The following is a 20,911-nucleotide window of genomic DNA, read 5'->3' as shown; positions in this document are numbered from 1 at the left end:
TTTAAGCGGCGACCGCGATCTGTATCTGGTAGTCTCGGCCCGAGTATTCTTTTATATAGAAACAATAATTGACACAAAAGGTATCGCTTCAGCTTAGTCCAGATATGACTTATGATTCAAATCGAACCGGCGCGCAGTGGCGTTCGTCAAGCATTTGACTACGTCATTAGATAAATCAATAAATCACTGGATCGAGATCGAAGCGAGAATAGCGAGAAAGTGATACCGGATCGAGAACTGACCGCGACCGGCAGAACCGAGTGAATCACCCTCACAGAGAATCACGAACGAGTCGCGTCCGCGACGACTTCCGAGACGCGACCGCGGCGGCGTCCCTCGACAAGCGCGAAGCACCTCCTAATAAATATCTTTGGCATGAACCGAAAAGAGCTCGCCGACAATTCACACGCGATTGCACGAACAACCGATAGTTATTGCTTATGCTTTATATGCCAAACGAAGTCCATCGCTTCACAGCGGGCGCGCGGCGCGTGCGCGTCACTCCCAGGCGTCCTTCTCGTCGTCGGACACTGTGACGAGACGCAGCGGGTCGTGCGGCGGCGGCGCGGGGCCGGGCGCGGGCGCGGGGGCGGGCGCGGGCTGCGGCGCTCCGCCTCGCCGCGCCGCGCGCCTCTGCCGCAGCAGCTCCTCGTCGGCCGCCGTGCGTGGCTTGCGAAACTCGTATACCAGGGGGAAGATGCGCTCGACGGCCGACTGCACGTCGTTCACGCTTCGAGCTGGAACAAAAACGATCTTGCTGATGTATACGTTTAGAAATCAAGATAAAAGTGAAAGTCAAGTGTCACTTAAAAATTATAGTTTGCAAGAAATATAATTTGCATATATAACTATTTTTTCTACAGAAGTCTTAGTACCTACTACAAAATCTATTGAAAATTACATGTTAATGATGTAGATTGTAGGTATTGTATCAAAACATATTTCCATCACCATATGACGGAAAAAAAAAGTTATATTATAAATGATGATGAAATGATTTTTTCGTTTGTATTAATGAAGTATAAGACCGACCGATTGCCAGTCAGGCACGCACACCGTAGGTTTCGTAACTTAAAAGAATACGTTTATTTACTTTATTTTATTTCGACCGCTACAGCGTTGCGTTGTTTAGGACTCCGTACCCGAAGGGTGCGGACGAGACCCTATTACTAAGCCTACGCTGTCCGTCCGTCCATCTGTCTGTATGTCAGCGGGCTGTATTTCATGAATCGTTATAGGTAGGGTTAAAAAAAACCAGTGTGCATTTCTATTGCAGCTAAACCGGCCAAGTGCGAGTCGGACTCGCACACGAAGGGTTGCGTACTATCGTATCAGATATTTTAACATTTTTATGTGCAACACTGCAAGATGACAACAATGACAACAGCGCCATCTATCACATATAGATGGCGCTGTAATTAAATTCGGATTTATTCCTTTACTTGTGCTATAAGACCTACACCTATCTACCATATTTCATGATTCTAGGTCAACGGAAAGTACCCGGTTATAGATTTTCTTGACAGACACGACACGACGGACAGACGGATAGATAGACAGACAGACATCAAAGTGATCCTATACGGGTTCCTTTTTTAAAAAGTCCATAATCTTGTATGATTGTAGAAAGCCCTACGTCAGTTGACCGGTTTTTTAATTACTGTTAATACTTGGTAACAATTTAGTCTGTAAAAGCGCCTTAGCACAAGGACAAACAGACAAACAAGAAAGCAATCCTATAAGGGTAAGTTTTTCCATTATGAACTAATGAACCTACAAAGTAAACCTGGCAGCTTCGGTTAAGACATATTTTGTAACTTCATTAATAAAATTGTCTAGATTGGCATTTAATACCATGTTGTGGCGAGCTCGCACTTGATCTGTCTTTTTTTTAACATTAATTTAAAAAAACTGCATAAAATGTGTAGATTGTTGAACAAAATTTGCTGTACGCATTAATTCTAGTATGTGTTCATAAAAACAGAGTAGATAAATAAATAATTATTGATTGTAAACTTTGCCAACAGTATGTGAAGTCTTAAGGTGCTGATAAACTTGAGCATTCACTTGTAATGAGCAATGAGCATTCTTGCGAATGTTACACATTACAGAAAAATACGAGATGTTCTGTTACAAGTGAATGCTCAAGTTTATCAGCACCTTTAAATATGCAAAACCAAAATTAACTTTCTCTCTCAATAACGAAAAAGCGGCTTTCTATTTATGACAATCAGCTTAATATTTTAAGGCGTTCAATAAGATTCTTCTCTGCTTATCTTCAAGTTCAAATAGTTTTTTGAAATAGGTATTTATATTTCACCACTAGGTGACGCCCGCGACTTCGTACACGTGGATTTAGTTTTTTAAATTCTGTAGGAGCTCTTTTATTTTCAGGTTCAAAAGGTAGCCTATGTCTGTGGGACGCAAGCTATCTCTGTACTTTTCGTCAAAACCAGTTAAACCTGCTAGCTTTTCACGGCCCATCCGTTTAACTGGTTCTGGTCACCAGACAGACACATTCGCATTTATAATATTATCTAAATACATATATATATATATATATATAAAAGGAAAAGCTGATTGACTGACTGACTGATCTATCAACGCACAGCTCAAACCACCGGATGGATCGGGCTGAAATTTGGTATGCAGATAGCTATTATGACGTAGACATCGGCTAAGGAAGGATTTTAGATAATTTAACCCCTAAGGGGTTAAAGTAGGGATTTGAAAATTGTGTTGTCCACGCGGACTAAGTCGCGATCATAAGCTAGAATACATGGATTTTAGTATGAATAAAAATACACTGAATTGTGAACCTTCCTTTTTTGGATATCGATTAAAAATACAAGATTAATACGTAGCAAATGACTGACTTCTCTCACCTTACGACCTCAACCTTCTCTCAACATCATCTATTTCGCAATAAAGGTACTTGCCCAAAACTCAAAAGTTAAAAATAACATTTTAGCCAAACGTCGCGTCACTTACGTAAAGTGGACCGTGAAGCCACGGTAAGTTCATACCTGTGATTGTGACACCGCCCGTTGAGAATATCTTTAGTGTGGCTTTAGGGTTGTAAAGTTTGTATGTGACGCCTGGGTGAAGTTCGGGCTCGTAGCTGTAAAGATGAATACCGATATATTATTAACAAATAGCTCCTAGTAAGATAAGTTAACAGGCAAATACTAAAACAATTATTATAAGTCCCGCAAATTGCTATTACGGTGGAACCATGTCTCATTAACATCGAAATCTCGTCATTTTGACGTCAGCCGAAATAAAAATATACCATTAGCTCGACACTTCAGTCTAGTGCTGACGTCACTAAAATGGCGACCACGCGCATTAGCAATTTGCGGGACTTATAACAGCTCTTCAAACGCTAAGTGACTCTTTTTTTACCTTTGTTGTATGGACAAAATATAAAAAATGTAACACTATTATGGATATCCATAAAAAGTTCAGTATTTGGCCGTAATACAAAAATCGGATGGAACTGAATCTGAAGTTACAATTTATTTATTGATGAATGTTTGAAGACATGACATAGGACTTGATAGCTAAAAAAAAACCGGCTAAGTGCGAGTCAGGTTCGCGCAACGAGGGCTCCGTACTACAATCGTATTTTTTCGACATTTTGCACGATAGTTCCTAAACTATGATGCATAAAAATAAAAAAAAATCTGTTTTAGAATGCACCGGTGAAGCCCTTTCATATGATACCCCACTTGATACAGTTATCATACTTCGAAAATTGAAAATACCTACTAATTATTAGTTCATGACCACAATTTATTTATTTTTGTGTGATCTAACCCTAAATTCACGGTTTTCAGATTTTTCCCAAATATCAGCTAAGACTGCTGCCTGCCAAATTTCATGATTCTAAGTCAACGGGAAGCACATTGTAGGTTTCTTGACAGACCGACAGACAGACAGACAGACAACAAAATGATCCTATAAGAGTTCCGTTTTTCCTTTTGAGGTACGGAACCCTAAAAATGATAATGAGTTAGTCATAGTTTAGTTTATTTATATCCAACTAGCTTTAGCTCACGATTTCGTGCCCGTGACTTAATCCGCGTGGGTTTGGGTTTTTAAAAATCCCGTGGGAACTCTTAATATGTCCTTTCCCGGGATGTAAGCTAACTCTGTACCAAATTTCACCAAAGTTGGTTAAACTGTTGGGCCGTGAAAAGCTAGCTAGCAGGCAGGCAGGCAGACAGACAGACAAACAGACAGACAGACACACTTTCGCATTTATAATATTATAGTATGGAGTATGGATTATTATGGAAGTATAGATAGTAAAAAGGTAAATAGATAGCTAAAATACAAAAATAGACCAACTTAGGTATGTGCGGAAATACGAATGTATAGTGAGAGGCTGCAGATAGCTGACAGATCATTGATATTTATAGGCAGACTAGCTGATGCCCGCGACTTCGTCCGCGTGGAATTAGGTTTTTAACAATCCTGTGGGAACTCTTTGATTTTCCGGTATAAAAAGTAGCCTATGTCACTCTTCAGGTCTTTAACTATACCCATGCAAAAAATCACGTCAATCCGTTGCACCGTTGCAACGTGATTGAAGGACAAACCATTAAACTAACAAACAAACACATTTTCCCATTTATAATAAGGGTAATAAGGGTACTAATTTGCAATTTAACATTTAACTTTTATTTTAGATCTACCTAGATATAATATGAAGCAGAATTTTTTAAATGAGCAGAATCCTTGGGAATTATAAGAAATGCTGGTGTGTATGTCATATAAAATCCATGCCCATTTGTCTAACCATAATATGACAATCTTGAGTTCAAATCCGACATCCGTTACGTATTTTACGCAGATATTTTAATGGTTACATAATATGAAATACGTACTACATTCGTAATGCCCTAATCGACCAGGCAACCTGTTTTTTGACCTTAAAAAAGGACACGCTGTTTCCTCTCACTGCAATTAATAATTTTTACAAACTTCACAAACCTACTGGATTTTTTTTTCGGAAAGCAAAGGTTCTTAAAATTCTAAATAGATAGGTCAGGATTTTTTTGTCCTAACCTATATAGTCCTAAATAATTATTGTCTAACGAATGTTTCAAAACCAGAGTTTATTCTCAGAGACTGAATAAAGCGCGGTGATCTCCGCGCTTTATTGTCTTTTTGACTTTTCAGTTTCTATAAAAAACCGAATAATCCATACTAATATTAATTATAAGTGCAAAAATGTGTGTCTGTCTGCTCGTTTTTTATGATCTAATTGTTGAACCGATTTTGACAAAATTTGGGATAGCTTACATCCCGGGGATGGAAAATGAAAAAGTTCCTACGGGATTCTTAAAAAATCAAAACCTAAATCCATGTGGATGAAGTGGCGGACAATTCGGTACTGAAACAGCATCCTGTCCTATATAGGATAGGATATCTAGGACATCCTGGAAAATCAAAATGTTCCCACAGAATTCTTCAACATGTTTATAGAAATAAATGATTTCTACTTGCATATTGCGATTACCACATAAAACCAGTGACCTGGGGCTTGGAGTGAGCTCAGATTGCCAGAGTACGGAATTGGCAGCAATAAAAAGGTAAAGTAAAGGTAGGTCACATAAAAAAGAACTCTAGACTTACAATGCAGTGGGCGGTTCATGGATCTATTTAGTGGTGTGAAAGGAGGTGTGGAGGTATCGGTTGCCAAACTGGTTGTTTCCTCGCTGGGGTGGTGGTGCGAAAGTAGGTGTGGTCTGGAGGTATCAGTCGCGAAACTGTTTGCTTCCGGAGTTGTAGGAACTTAAGTACGCAGGTACCTACCATGCGAAGATAAATCCCTACTACTGGCATATATACCTTGTTTTCTGACGGACGCCAACAATGTGTAAGAGCCAACGTTTATAATAGTAAGAAAAACTAATGTAAATAAGCACCTACTTTGACATAAGTACTATGGTTGAAATTTGTTTGAGGGACTCAAAGGCTATGCCAAAAAAATAAGCTTTGTTTGAGTTGTATCAAGAAAGACACTCCGCTCAGCTCCACTCTACTCTGTGTCAGTTTGCATCAGTCCCAGAAGATCACATCAATGGCCACACAGCTTTGATAAGGAGTAGGATTGCAAATTTTTGTAGGGCATATGTATATGAATAGCAAGCTAATCAGGCAAGTCGCCTAATTTCAAATGATCACTGCTGTCTGTTAAGGTCACAGCGCTTGGAAACCATCAGTACACTGACAGTTTAGAATTTATTTATCCACTTGATTACCCAAGTTCAAAATTGATGAAAACACTAAAAGAGATAAAGATGGTTGATGAATATCAAATGTGTGAATATTAATTTTATGACTGGACTTCCATCAGATAAGCAGTTGAGTACTAATTGCATAATACAAAAAAAACAGTAAAAAATACTCACTCTGCTTCTTTGTATTTTTTGGAAAATGCTATAATTCGAATACCGAAAGCATTCGACAGGTCCCCAGGACGTTGACTACACGGAAGTTGCGGAAGCGCACCTTGGAACCCTAGCTTCTGCAGGGCGCGCGCGTACCGGCGCGCAGCAATCTTGGCTTGATCCTCGCTGGTGGCGCCCGTGCACGTGATTCGCCCCGACGACCAGATCGACGCAGTAGTATACGGACGTCGCAGCTTCATCGTCACCATTCCATTTTCGCGTCGGAACTCAACATTTACACCATTCAATGCAATCTGTCTCAAGTTCAGGTGGCACTTAACACTAAAACTGCACACAACATTGTTTATCATTATGTCTATTTCGGGTGTTTCTTCCTCATCTTCTTCTTTTGGATCCTGTTGGGCCATCGCTGCATCGGTTGTGATGCATTGTGGCACAGGTTGCTCTGGCTTGCCCGCTTCGCAGTATTCGTGGTCTGGTACCATGTGACTGGCGACAGCATGTGTCGCCATGCCATGGTTAACTACAACACTGTGTGACGCTTTGCTTAGCTCTTTTATACCATTCTCTTGTATGAGCGTAGCCATGTCAAACATAACAAGCTGAAATCAACCAAAAAATATTTGTTATGATAATAAATAAATATGTGAAGATAGACCAGAACACAAAATAATAAAATTAAAAATAATAAATAACTACAGAGATGCTTTAATAATAGTATGTACTCAGTACAATGACAATGATCCATGAATGTGAATAGTGAGATATGATAAGGGATAGAATCATGTTCTTAAACTGACTATGCATATTGAAAAATATACTGAATGAATATAGACTAGGACTAACATATTATATCAAATTATAAAATGACTACTAGATGATACCTGTGACTTGTCTGTGTAGATATAGGTTTTTTTTAAATTATCTTTGTTTTTTCCAGGATAAAAAGTAGCATAAGTCTTAGGGTGTCAGGATATATGCTATCCATCCAGTCGTTTTTGCATAGTTACAACCATACATAGTCACATGGGCACAACACACACATACAAACTTCGTTTTATAATATTAGTGTGTTTCCATATTTGTTAAAATGTGTGTGTGTGGAACTGTATTAGGAGAACATACCATTCCCTATCATTAATTGAAAGTGATCTGTCTATCTGTATGCAGGAAACATTTATTAATGTAATAAAACATCCCAGCATGAAAGAGGTCACATAAAATTAATTATGTAATCACCATAGCCTCCACATCGAAGTCCTAGCCTTGCAAGAGAGAACTGGAAGACCTAATCATTAATTGTACAAAATGATTGAAACAAACTATTAAATTAAACAGGAATGAATCACTCGAGATACTCAACACTGATTAAAACAGTAAGCAATCTGCCAGTTTCCGTTTATCGGCAGTATCCAGTAACAACATAAAGGGCAGTTTATTGAAAAGTGTTAATTGCACAAACAATGGCTAACACTAAACATACACAAACAATGCGCTGCGAATTATGTCATACAAGCGCAATTTTAATTTTCTTTTGAACTATTTCTAGGAACTTCTAACAAAACGTTGAGGCTTAGACTTCACTGCAAATCAAATGTGAGTCAAATGTTAGTAGTACATTGATGCAGGTAACCCTATTTTTTCTATGATTTCTCATCACCATAGCCTAATTAATATTTTGCCATATCGTCAATTCAGGATCACCACCAGTTTCATTATGATTTAGAGCTGGTACTAGTTGAAGGTAGGTTAGTAGATGAAAAATATTTAGATTCATAAAACAGATTGAAATTTGTAGAACATTATGTTTTTATGTCAATCTAAAGATTTAAGTAAGTACGGAGACATTTTCATAAAGAATATTTCCAAAAAGTACACATAAAATTTTGGGAGAGTAGATAATATTATTATTGCACTGTCTAGTTATCTAAACTAGACAATGCAATATGATTGTAATTTATTTTTGCCCTTCAACTAACATAAAATAATATATCTGCTAAGCACCCTGTATTTAGGCTGTAAAGTATGTATGTAGATAAATGTTATAATTATTATTCATCATTTCTAAGAACTTGAAAATACTTAAGATCTTAAATAAGATAGAAAAAATAAAAAGAGCAGTTTTTTCATAATCTACTTGCTAACATATATATAACAAATTATTATAAACATAGATCAGTTTGAAAATATGTAATGACAATAACCTAGGTTTAATGTAAAATGATATGATAAAAATAGATGCACAAAGGATAAACTTAAACTATTTAACTACTATGGGTATCTACTTCATTAAAATAGATTAAAAATTTGCAAATATTTGAGAATTCAAACTTTTCTTTGTGTTAAACATACTTTTCACTATATATAACAGCCAACACCCAGTTAAATTTTATCAATATTTTAGGAAATTGCAATAATTTTTTGTGCAAATGTGGGTCATTACTCTCTTATAACATAATTTTGCGAAGAATCAATGGAGGGGCAGTAATTTAGGCCACTTCCCACGGCGCCGCGAGATGCGACATGACACTCGCACAGCTGACTGCCGGACGGCAGGCGCCCCTCGCGCCTCCCCGCGGCCTGCGCCCCCAGTCATATTGCTCTCGTCACAGAAACAGATCACTAGGTAATAATACAGATTGCACTTGTTCGCCATTTAGATAATGTACACCCGTTCACGAAAATGACACTAAACCTATTGTGTACTTACTTATACAATTAAAATAGTAAGTGGCCGTTGAAATTAGACAATTTCTGTCTTGAGTTTCATGATAAAAAAGGAAAATAGGCACCAGCTAGCAGTTATTGACCCCATAATAAAGATTAAACCACACGTGATTGAGAGCACAAAGATAATGAATTTTACACTATTAGAAGTAAAATAGACCAAATATTTACTGTACAGAAAATAAATAGGTACCCAAATTGATTAATCTGGATAAAAAAACGAATACGAAAGACATCTGATTAACGAATAACGAGCAGCTGAAACAGAATGACAAAGCAAAGGATGCTGCCTGATGATAAGACTAGGATTATTCCAGCTAACTCTAGAGATTATTCACTAATACAAATAAAAATAAATTACCTGAAATTATGTGCTATATTTATCACAATTATTTTTATACCACCAATGAAGTAATAATTTTCATTGCAACTTGGTCTAGATATTTAAATAAAAGCTCAAGTTAGATAACTCACAATATAGATTACATGCAATACTATCTTTAGTGTAAGTTAATCGCTATTTAGCCAAAAAATATCGTATTATATAGAATCAGAAAAAAAAGCTTTTGCACATCCTGCCTAGCACCGCCATATTCTATTCGTCGCGAACTAAAGTGATTTTCATTCATTCAACTGCAGCCAAATTTACTTCACATAAGATTGAGTGAATGAACAAAATAGGTCGGAGGGGACCACAGATCACTATATATAGCTATAGGTACTCGAACTATTATATCCAGTAGAGATCCAGTAGGTACTCATACAGTTCGACAAGGCTATCTTGGCGCGTGGCGAAAATCGGAACTAACGTTGCCGTCAAGTGTCCCTTTTGAGAGCTTTTGTTCTTGTTTGAGTAATGGAATACCTATTCGCCTTTTTGCTCTCCAACAGCGCCCCCCTGTCAATGTCATTCAAGTGCCAAGAGAGCCTTGTCGCCCTGTAGGTGCATAGGTGCAAACTGCAGAGAACAGAGAATGTGCAAATGCGTTACAAATGCATAGGAAATCTACGGCTGTGATCGACTCTGTCTGTGTTGGTGTGGATCGTAGATTGAGTAAAAAAGCTAGATTGAAGTACTGTGTAACCACGTATGAGATAGCGATAGCACGACGAAACGTTTTTTATGTGAAAACAAGTAAATAACTAATGAGAAATACAATTACGCCACGAATTCTCATGGTTTGTTTTGCAACAAAAGTTGCATTCCTTGTATGTATTCTTGCAAAAAATCGGTTACCCGATAAGGGACAAAAAATAGGTTAGCTGCGTCTCTGTTTATCACATTAGTAACTTTATCTGTGCTCTCTTTTTAGTGTGAATGAGAAAGCAAACGTTCCTGTACTCAAAACAAGGACTATTTTGAATTCTGTTTGAATGTTCAGTGCTAAGAGAGCCTTGTCGCCACAGATATGTCCAGATATGCAACTAGCGTGGCCCCCTCAGTCCCTCTCGCTCAAGCAGAGGTATTTACTTGTGAAATGTTATTCCGTCCATTTTACGTTCGCTTCGGCTATTGTAGCCTAGTATACTGCAACCCACCATTGCACGGCGATAAGGACAAAACATAATCATTTTGTCACGTTCTAATAAGAGCTTAAATGCATTTAGCTATCTCGCTCTAACAGTAAGTGTCACAATATGGCTACTTCTAATAGTCCTTGTTCTGAGCTAATAAGGGAAGTAAATCAAAATTTTTTTATATTTATTTTTTAACATCATTGAGCACGTGATTTAGCTAGGCAACCTATGTGCAATGTATCAACTGCACATCTATTTACCATAATTATATTCTCTATCACAATTACAATTAATAACAGATGAGGGTAGATATTTTAAACCTATGATTATTTTTCTTTTCTAAATAGCTCTTTTTAAATTTACCCTTTGGCTACTTTAGCGCCACCTTTATTTACTACATTTTAACGGACACTTTATTACACGAAGATCGTCTCCATACGTTTAGACAAAGAGAAAAGACACTAAATAAACGTAAAACACGGTAACACTGTTTAATGTGACAAAGTGATAGCGTCATCCAGACCGAAGGAAGGTATGACTGCTCGAAAATACGACGAAACGCTTCAGAAAAGGTACATAGTGCCCCGTTCTTTGTTTGGCTCGTCTGGGCGGTGGCACTGCCGTGCCCCTGCTTTTGAATTTCTGATCTTCTGTCTGCTAATGTAGTTTCATTTTATATGCTAAACTTGCATCCATGGCCGTAAACAAATTTTAAAAACATTATTTTTGTTTGATTTAGTAGCTAGTTTCACTCAAGTCGCCATTGCATTTGCAACTTTGATGTTTTGCTAACTTCAGATATTGTTTGATCATTCGCTCATCACATCAAGCGTTATATTAATTCGTTATTTTTACATTGTTTTCAAGTTTGTGCCAATTAGTTTTGTAAATAAGCTGTTTAGAACCATTAAAAGTTCATTCAACGTGCTAAATAACATTATAACAATCGGTTATGTTTGCAAACGTGCATATGCTTTGTTGTGAGAACCACCTTTATCTGCTGTCACTCTAAACTGTAGCAAGTAAATTTTTCTATAATGAAACATAAGTTTCTCGCTGCTTAATATGCTAGTTAGTGCTAGGTAGTGTGCAGTGAGAATATAATCAAGGTGTTGATGTGCCGTAATGAGAGTGGTGTTCCCATTCGATGTACCTCTGAGGAGAATGTACGGTGGCGTTTAGAAAACGACAGAGAGTGATCCAGGGTTCAGTATGGAGGCAGTAAAGGATGAGGAGCGCCTGCGGCGCTTACGTGCGCTGGAGGAAAAGCTGTGCGACCCTCGTTCCACCGGCAACGTGGACTGTTTACTCGACACCGTCACGGCGCTCATCTCTGACTGCGATCACCCGGCCATCCGACGAATGAAGAACGTCGAAGCCTACACCAGCAGATGTGAGAGATCCCTTAACTAACTATAATCCTAATTTATTCGCAAGATAATGACTGTAATAAGCAATAGAGATTATAGTAAATCTGTTGGAAATTCTATCACAAGTCACTCCTAATAATAATGATTATTGATAATGTATTAATTGTAAAATATTATGCGATTTTTTGAAGCTTTAAAGTAGATATTATTTTATGTTGTATTGAAAGAAGATATTTTTTTCCTGTAGCATTATAATTCTATTTCTACAGTTTGATGTAAGAGCTATATTTAATTAAAATTTGTATGACCTGATATACTATCATCAAAACAAACTGTAATATTGCTTACCTAAACATGCATAATTATTTTATACTATAACATTTAATCATAATGCATAAGTTATAAACTAATTAGATAATAATTGTAAATGTATTATTGCACAATATGTTAACACTACTGATTCTTGTTCTATGTTATGATTATACATTCATATTTTATGACACTAACAATTTCTAGACATTGTTGGAAAAATCATTGTACATATAATTTTTATGACTTTAATAATAACTCAATTAACTACATTATTGAGTTTTTGTGAATATGCACAAATATTAATTTATTGTTTCAGATGAAGTATTTGCATCGGAGGTTGTTGATTTGCGTATGAAAGCAGCAGATTTTGACCTGATAAAAGTAATCGGTCGAGGGGCCTTTGGTGAAGTACAACTAGTCAGATATAAATCGACTCGTCAGGTATTTGCTATGAAACTTCTAAGTAAAGTTGAAATGATAAAAAGATCTGACTCCACATTTTTTTGGGAAGAGAGGCATATCATGGCACATGCTAACTCTGAATGGATTCTCAAACTTCACTTTGCATTTCAAGATCAAAAATACCTTTACATGGTCATGGATTACATGCCTGGTGGTGATCTCGTTAATCTCATGTCTAATTATGATATACCTGAAAAATGGGCAAAATTTTATACAATGGAAATAGTTCTTGCTCTAGATGTTATCCATGGAATGGGGTTTGTTCATAGAGATGTGAAGCCTGACAATATGTTAATTGACAAATATGGGCATCTGAAATTAGCAGATTTTGGCACATGTATGAGAATGGGCCCTGATGGTCTCGTGCGAGCTAGCAATGCAGTAGGCACTCCAGATTACATTTCTCCTGAGGTGTTACAGTCACAAAATGGAGAAGGTGTATATGGTAGAGAATGTGATTGGTGGGCTGTGGGAATATTTTTATATGAAATGTTAATTGGTGATCCACCATTTTATGCAGATAGCTTGGTAGGAACTTATGGTAAGATTATGGATCATAGAAATTCTTTGCAATTTCCCGATGATGTGGAAATTTCTAAAGAAGCAAAATCACTAATTAGAGGTTTGCTAACAGATAGAGTGAAACGACTTGGAAAAAATAGTGTAGATGAAATTAAACAGCATCCTTTCTTTATCAATGACCAATGGAGTTTTGATAATCTAAGAGATTCTGTGCCTCCGGTTGTACCCGAATTATCAAGTGATGATGACACTAGGAACTTTGATGATAACATTGAAAAATCCGATGCTTTAGATGAAGCTTTCCCAGACCCCAAAGCCTTTGTCGGTAATCATTTGCCATTTGTGGGATTTACATACAATGGCGATTATCAACTTTGTGGACGTAAAACAAAGCCTTCTGATGTTGTAGATACTATATCTAACAACCATATCAATAATGTGGGCTCAGAAGCATATTGCAATTAGAAAAATTTATTGGAAAGAGAAAGGGATGCGAGACGCAAATTTGAAGTAGAGAAGTAATCCTTTGTGCTCAATTAGAGGAACTATCCCAAAGAGAAAGTAGGAGTAAAAAAATTATTGCTGATACAGATAAAGAGGTGGCTCTTCTAAAACATGATCTTAGAGAAATACAACGCAAGGCGGAAATAGAGGCAGATGCAAGAAGAAGTGGAATTTAACTATAGTGATGTCAAGCGACGCTTAGAGGAAGAGCAGAGTAAAGAGTGAAGGAAATGAATCATTGACAATCTATAATGAACAGATAAATGCTTTAGAGAAGCAGTTGTACCGAAATGCGTGAGAAAACTCAAACAAGAACAGAGGCAGCCGCCAAATCTAGAAAAACAGGCCGCTGAACTTGCGCCGCCCAAGCCGCGGCCGCTGCAGTGAGCGACGGACCGTGTCCCAGCTTGCGTGCGCAAGAGAACGCTCTCGAAGAGAGATTGTGGCACTTGTCAGAGGAACAGGAACAGCAAAAGGGCAGCCAAACAGAGAGCTGAAGCATCAGTAGCTGAAGCAAACATTCCGTTAAACGCTGCCACACTTGCTGAGCTAAGAACGGATCATCAACAAGGGTAGGACAACACGATGAACAGATAACCGGCAGCTATCTAGAAGAGTTTTCTGACTTGGAAAAAGAGTTGTGTCTCAATGGCTCATGATCTGAGAGCTTCTCAACACTTATACCAACAAGAAGTACGGGCTCATCAAGGAGTACCAACGTTCGCAGTATGTTGTCTAAACCAGGAAGCAAAGTCGTAGAAGTTGTAAGTAGGGTGAGCTACTTTATTGAAAATGTGAAATATGAAACTATTAGATGAATAGTAGAAAAGTGATTTAATGAATTTTTTAAATCAATGCACTAAGGTAGTTCCAAATGTGGACATGTTCCTATAGTATCATGTTTAATATTTTGCATGCCTCAGGACATTGAAAAAATCTTAACAGGTTTGTCCATTATGCTAATATAACATTGTACTTAAGTAGTTTATGGGTTTTAAAAATATATCGCTAGGACCCTCTCTTCTATTTTAGTTTCTTGCAATATATAAGTATGTAATTACTTAAAAGTAGTCACTAGATTGAAATTTAAAATAAAATGAAATGCAATGCAATGAATGATTTATGCAGTTTGTGTGTTAATTGGTTTTACCTGTTGTTACAGCATTACAAGGCAAATTAAGATAAGAGAACAAGGCAACAGCGAGCAAGTCGCATCGGGCAGGAGAAAGATCGTCAAATGGTCGATGCTGAGCGTTGACTACCGACAGATGCAGCAGCGGTTGCAAAAATTGGAAGTGAACATCGGCAAGAAAGTGAAAAAGGTAAAATAAAAGTCATTCATATAGCTTTTTATTGTGTTTTGTAATAAATAGATGGTGAATGTGTTTAGATTCAGTGGTAACTAGCTGATGCCCCGCGACTTCGTAGTCGTGGATTTAGGTTTTTAAAAATCCCGGGGACTCTTTGATTTTTCGGGATAGAAAGTAGCCTATGTCACTCTCCAGGTCTTAAACTACACCCATGCAAAAAATCACGTCAGTCCGTTGCACCGTTGCGACGTGATTGAAGGACAAACCAACAAACAAACACACTTTCGCATTATAATAAGGGTACTGATAATCTAATATATAAAAGCGAAATATCCTCACTTCACTGACTAATCACGAAATCTCAGGAACTATAAAGCCTGCAAACATGTAATTTGGAAGGTAGGTTCTTTCTAGGACGTAGGTGTTAGTTAAGAAACGGTTTTTAAAGAACATCCCCCTAAGGGGTGAAATGGGGGGTGGAAGATTGTAAGGTGAGACTGAGTAAGTAGGTAAGTGAGGTCTTTTGCAGCAGGAAAATTCCTGATCTCATGAGAAACCACAAATTTACGCGGATGAAGTCGCGGGCAACTGCTAGTGTCTTATATGCGTAAAAGATGTTTACTGCAAGTTGCACAACTTTACCTTGGACCTCCACTCTTTGCATCCAAGTTCCTCTAAAGTTTCTTATGGACTATCAATTTGTTATCTGCAGAGTCAACAACCTGAATCTGTATGGATCATTAATTGTCATACAACATTAGTATGTACTAGATGATGCCTTCGACTATGTCCATGTGGATTTACGTTTTTTAAAACCCCATAGGAAATCTTTGATTTTGTGTAGTAAAAGTATTCTATTTCTTTCTCCCAGGATGTGACCTTTCTCTGTACCAAAAAGATGGTCCACTTAGATCAAGTTTGAAAATTGTGTGAGACTCGACTTTCCAGAGTAAAAAGTAGCCTGTGTCCTGCTGAGATGCACACTATTTTTGTTTCCAACCAAATTAATCAAAAATTGTTAAAGAGAATGGTTGTGACTTGTGATACACTATCAGACTGAGGACAGCACACTTTTCTTAATACTTGACAATTCGTTTTTATTCTGTGTTTTCGTACTATCCAAATTTGTAGTTAGTTTGCTTTAGAATAATGAGACTGTTCTTAGAATGTGCTAGTACGATAAATGTAATCGATTTGGATGTATTCGAGTCCGTACATACCTGTTGAGGCTCGCATAATGCACGTGTTCTGCACGCTTGCATATCGCAGTTCAGTTCGCTCTCTTATCTCACTTGTAAAGTTGTTTTTGATAATGTCGGACAATAACACGGCTGCCTTCATTTTTGCTGCTGCAGCATCGGCTATTTTAAAAGAAAAAAGAGAAGCTTCAAAACAACGTAGGTGGTAGGTGCGTTTTACCAAAAAAAAGGTTACATGCAGGCAGCGGTAGCACAGTTCACACGCGGTGTGTAGACTGCGTGCATGCAATTCAGGTGTATTGCGATATGTAACGTATTCCACTCGTGCAGTTCGTGAGCCTTTCACAAACAGGCGTATTCGCCAGATGTGTACAGACCCTTCAGCTCCGTCATAAGATAGTGACATGAGACATGTTGCAGGTAGTGGGCTTGCAAGCTGCGCTGGAGCAAGAGCGCGCGGCGCGTCTGGCGGCGAGCGCGGAGAACGGCGGCGCGGCGGAGGCGGCGAGCCGCGCGGCGCACGCAGAGCGCGAGGCGCGCTCGCGGGACTCATGTCCGTGCGCGCGGCCCTGCACGACGCTTCCGAGAAGCTCGCCGCGGCCGCCGCCGAGCGCGATATGCACTACGCTAGGGTAAGTCACATTAATATTATCAGCATCATATTGCATTTGTTGTTCAGATTTATTAATACCTAAATTCGGAAACGAAGTCATTGCCAAATTCGCCATTTGACATAGCATTTAAGGCTAGCATATTGAAGGGAAAGTGGGTCACGTATGTCGGAGAACTGATGGACATTGGAGTCGAAAGGTCCCTAAGTGGAGACCGCGGCTTGGCAACAGCGTGGGGCCCCCTCCTCTAGAAGGTAGAGCGACGATATCCGGAGGGTGGCTAGCATCGATCGGATGCGAAAAGCCGAAGATATAGTGTCTTGGTGCTACTTAAATAGGCCTATGTCCCAACAGTAGGTGCACGTTGGCTGAGCGGTTATGATCTCAGTACTGATTGCCTTAGTATCTGCCTATTATAAAAGGGCTAAATCTGACTGACTGATATATTATCAATTTAATATTACTCCAGCTATTGCTGGCTCTTGAAACTTGAAATTTGAATGTTCATTCATCCTCAACCCATCGCCAGCCCTATTATCTTTTTCCCCGCGACTTCGGTCGCATTAGGTCAGTAGGTCGATTTAGGTTTTTAAAGATATACAGAGTATCGACATTATTATTATCACGATTCGCTAAAGGATCATGATTATAAATAAACAGTGAGTCACATCAACCTTATTATTTGCATGTACTCAATAATATTTTTATTATAATATCGTAGGTTGGAAACATCACACGGAAATCTATATATATAAAAGGAAAAAACTGACTGAACTGACTGGACTGACTGACTGATCTATCAACGCACAGCTCAAACTACTGGACGGATCGGGCTGAATTTGGCATGCAGATAGCTATTATGACGTAGGCATCCGCTAAGAAAGGATTTTTGAAAATTCAACTCCTAAGGGGGTGAAATAAGGGTTTGAAATTTGTAGTCACGCGGGCGAAAGTCGCGAGCATAAGCTAGTACTAAATATGAGTTATGAGAAATGAAAGTATCAATACTTTTCATAAGATTGTAGGACTTACTTACTACTTACGACTTATTGGTACGAGGGTAATTTTAAGCAAAATTGTATTTCATTTTTTTTTGCAACAAATAAAGATTTAGTATTATTTATTATTACACTGCATATATTTATTATATTATACTAGCGGCCGGCCCCGGCTTCGCTCGGAAGAGGATCTATTTCACTATACATTGTTTTCGTGTAACTTTAAAATGTTTCCGCAGCGCACGCCACGGAAGCGTACTGATTGCACATAAAGATACAATATACAAGAGATAAAGACACAGAACGGCGTAAAGGCGCTCTTAGTGCTTAGTCTTATTAGTAAGATTTCAATGTGTTTAGATTTTATAAAAATTGTCGTGGGCGTTCTCTACTATTTTCCTTATCAATTATATTGAAGCTTCCCGATACAGGTTTCGTAGGATGTTAAGAATGCATATTATGCTATAACGCCACAATACTTTTACTGTTCTTTGAATTAACGATAGTCCTCATCACGCCGAAATAGACGTCCTTCGGCATTACGACATTATGACTCACTGAATAGAGAATATAAGCACACAAGCAAACATTTGCCATATAAGATACACCTGCGCCTGCGAAGTCTCCAAACAAATAATACACGATTACGTATTTAGCGGTTTTTCTCCTATGACTCTTAGTTATTATTATTGACTGTTTGACTGTTTGAACAATTAATAGAATAGTTGGTAACGGTTCACAGAACACTGCTGACCTCAAGTTTTCTTAACCTATTGTATGCTTTTTCTTTATAAGATGTTTACGTTTTTCTATACTTTTTCGTTAAATTCAAAATTTTTGTAGTATTTAGTACTAGATGATGCCCGCGACTATGCTATTAATTATTATCGATGTCTATCTTAATAATAATAACTACATACCAAATGTAGGTACTTACCTACCACCAATACGGCGCCTATATTATATTCCTGCTGATCAATACAACGTATGCAAGTCATACGATACTATAGGACCTTTGCAATTTAACCTAAATAATATTCAATTAAAGCTTTGTACGTCCTTATCATTACGTACAACCATACTCCTTGATACCTACTTGATTTATATCAGAACTAGCTTATGCCCGCGACTTCGTTCGCGTGGACTAGTATTTCGAAGAATATAATATATTATTATATGTACATGATTTTATGTATCTTTCATCTTTAGAAAAATTTAAAATCATAGTAAAATAAGTGGATAAAAAGATTGCACGTATAAAACCTTGTTTACTAAGAACTTCAGTTCTTAGAAAGAGTATAGATTACATTCGTAGAACTAATAGACGTTGCAAACCAGTTTAATAATACAATAAGCAAATTGTAGTAGGTATGTTGACCTATTTGTGATGACAATATCTCCGTCTCTTTATAAAGTTATTGTATCTCCAAGAAATAATAATAAGAGTAGGAAACCAAAAGTTGAATATTTTGTAACGTGATGTCAGTTTTGTAGTGTTTAGTTTCATGTAGGGTCCAGGCCCCCAATTGTGTAAGAAAAACGTATTCATCGTTATCGTAATCGTCAACAAATTCTGAACTTTGATTGGCTGTGAAAAAATGTAAACAGCGAATCAACCAAGCAAAGGGCAGAATTTTTTTACGATTACGATAACGATGAATACGTTTTTCTTACACAATCGGGGGGCAGAACTAATGATCCGATTCTGAAAATTCTTTTACTGATGATACCTGCATTATCCCTGAGTGCTATAAGCTATAAATTATTACATCACGTGGACGAAGTCGCGGGCAAAACGTTACATTCATTTTCATTATATTTATAATAAAAGTGAAAATAACATTGTTTGTTTGTTTTGTCTCTTGTCCACCTATACATTCATTCGATTGCGATGAAAATTTTATGCAGCTATTGTTGGCACTTACGCGAAGGGTCCTGATATAGAACCGTTAACATGTGTGAGTCGTTCATACAAAGAAGCATTGTAAGTTATAACGCATGCTGGTAGGTAGTAGGTAATGCATATTTTGTATTTTATAAAAAGAAAAGATTGACTCACTGACTGATTCACCACCGCCCAGCCCAAACTCTTGGACCTAGAAAGCTAAAATTTTGCACAGAGGTTGTCTTTATAACTTAGCCAAGGTATAAAAGATTCTTCAAATTCCCACGGGATGGGAAATAAGGAGTTCTTCAAGTTCGCCGAGCGAAGCCACGGGCGGTCGCTAGTTATTCAACTTTATATCTACTATTTCTAGAAGCTTTTTCGGTTGAAATACGATAAAAGATTCAATATAGGGAAATACTCTTATTATTATTAACTAGCTTATGCTCGCGACTTCGTCCGCGTGGACTATACGAATTTCAAACGTCTAATTCACCCCCTTAGGGGTTGAATTTTCAAAAATCCTTTCTTAGCGGACGTCTACATCATAATAGCTAGCTGCATGCCAAATTTCTGCCCGACCCGTCCAGTAGTTTGAGCTGTGCGTTGATAGATCAGTCAGTCAGTCAGTCAATCAGTCACCTTTTCCTTTTATATATATAGATATAGATATAGATAGATAATCTCCCGTCAGCTCGTATAAAACAAAACATTTAGCTGTAGAGCATCACTATAAACAAAGAAGTTATGCGAGTCTTATAAGAATTTATTAGAGTTATTAAAGCAAATATGTAGTACGTGAACGAGGGCGGGTCCATAAAACACTAGCATTATTACAGAGTTTCATCTATGGAATGCCTTGCGAGGTTTAATTTCCTGCTCATCTGTAACTAGTTATGATTTGATTGAGTCAATTAACTTTATGTTATTAGTTTTGTGTTGGTTTTACTTACTGCCTGGATAAATAATAATAAAACTACACGGCTAGCAGATTACGTAAGGTCCTGTTATAAATAAAAATCGATTTATAATTTAAAGTTTCTTGCTGATTCTTCTCGATAGGAAAGGCAT

At 37.7% G+C, this 20,911-nt stretch overlaps 2 protein-coding genes across 2 annotated transcripts in view; one reads left to right on the top strand and one right to left on the bottom strand.

Annotated features, from left to right (window-relative positions):
* Positions 1-7: 7 nt before the first annotated feature.
* Positions 8-9,785, bottom strand: LOC117996288 (TATA box-binding protein-like 1). The gene is given in 6 exon segments (XM_034984339.2): positions 8-737; positions 3,027-3,121; positions 6,423-6,471; positions 6,474-6,522; positions 6,524-7,024; positions 9,511-9,785. Coding segments are annotated over 5 exon segments (927 nt in total). The 5' UTR covers positions 7,019-7,024; positions 9,511-9,785; the 3' UTR covers positions 8-498.
* A 1,702-nt stretch (positions 9,786-11,487) lies between these two features.
* LOC117984501 (rho-associated protein kinase 2-like) overlaps positions 11,488-20,911 on the top strand; it is a 28,106-nt gene continuing 18,682 nt past the window's right edge. Inside the window, 12 exon segments of the mRNA XM_069498741.1 lie at positions 11,488-12,060; positions 12,666-13,841; positions 13,844-14,000; positions 14,002-14,067; positions 14,069-14,120; positions 14,122-14,271; positions 14,273-14,589; positions 14,983-15,036; positions 15,038-15,077; positions 15,079-15,159; positions 16,767-16,893; positions 16,896-16,978. Coding sequence (XP_069354842.1) covers positions 11,880-12,060; positions 12,666-13,841; positions 13,844-14,000; positions 14,002-14,067; positions 14,069-14,120; positions 14,122-14,271; positions 14,273-14,589; positions 14,983-15,036; positions 15,038-15,077; positions 15,079-15,159; positions 16,767-16,893; positions 16,896-16,978 — 2,484 coding nt within the window. The 5' untranslated portion in view covers positions 11,488-11,879.

Source organism: Maniola hyperantus, chromosome 1 (genome assembly GCF_902806685.2).
Source record: "Maniola hyperantus chromosome 1, iAphHyp1.2, whole genome shotgun sequence".
Lineage (NCBI taxonomy): Eukaryota > Metazoa > Arthropoda > Insecta > Lepidoptera > Nymphalidae > Maniola > Maniola hyperantus.
This window is presented reverse-complemented; position numbering and strand designations above follow the sequence as displayed.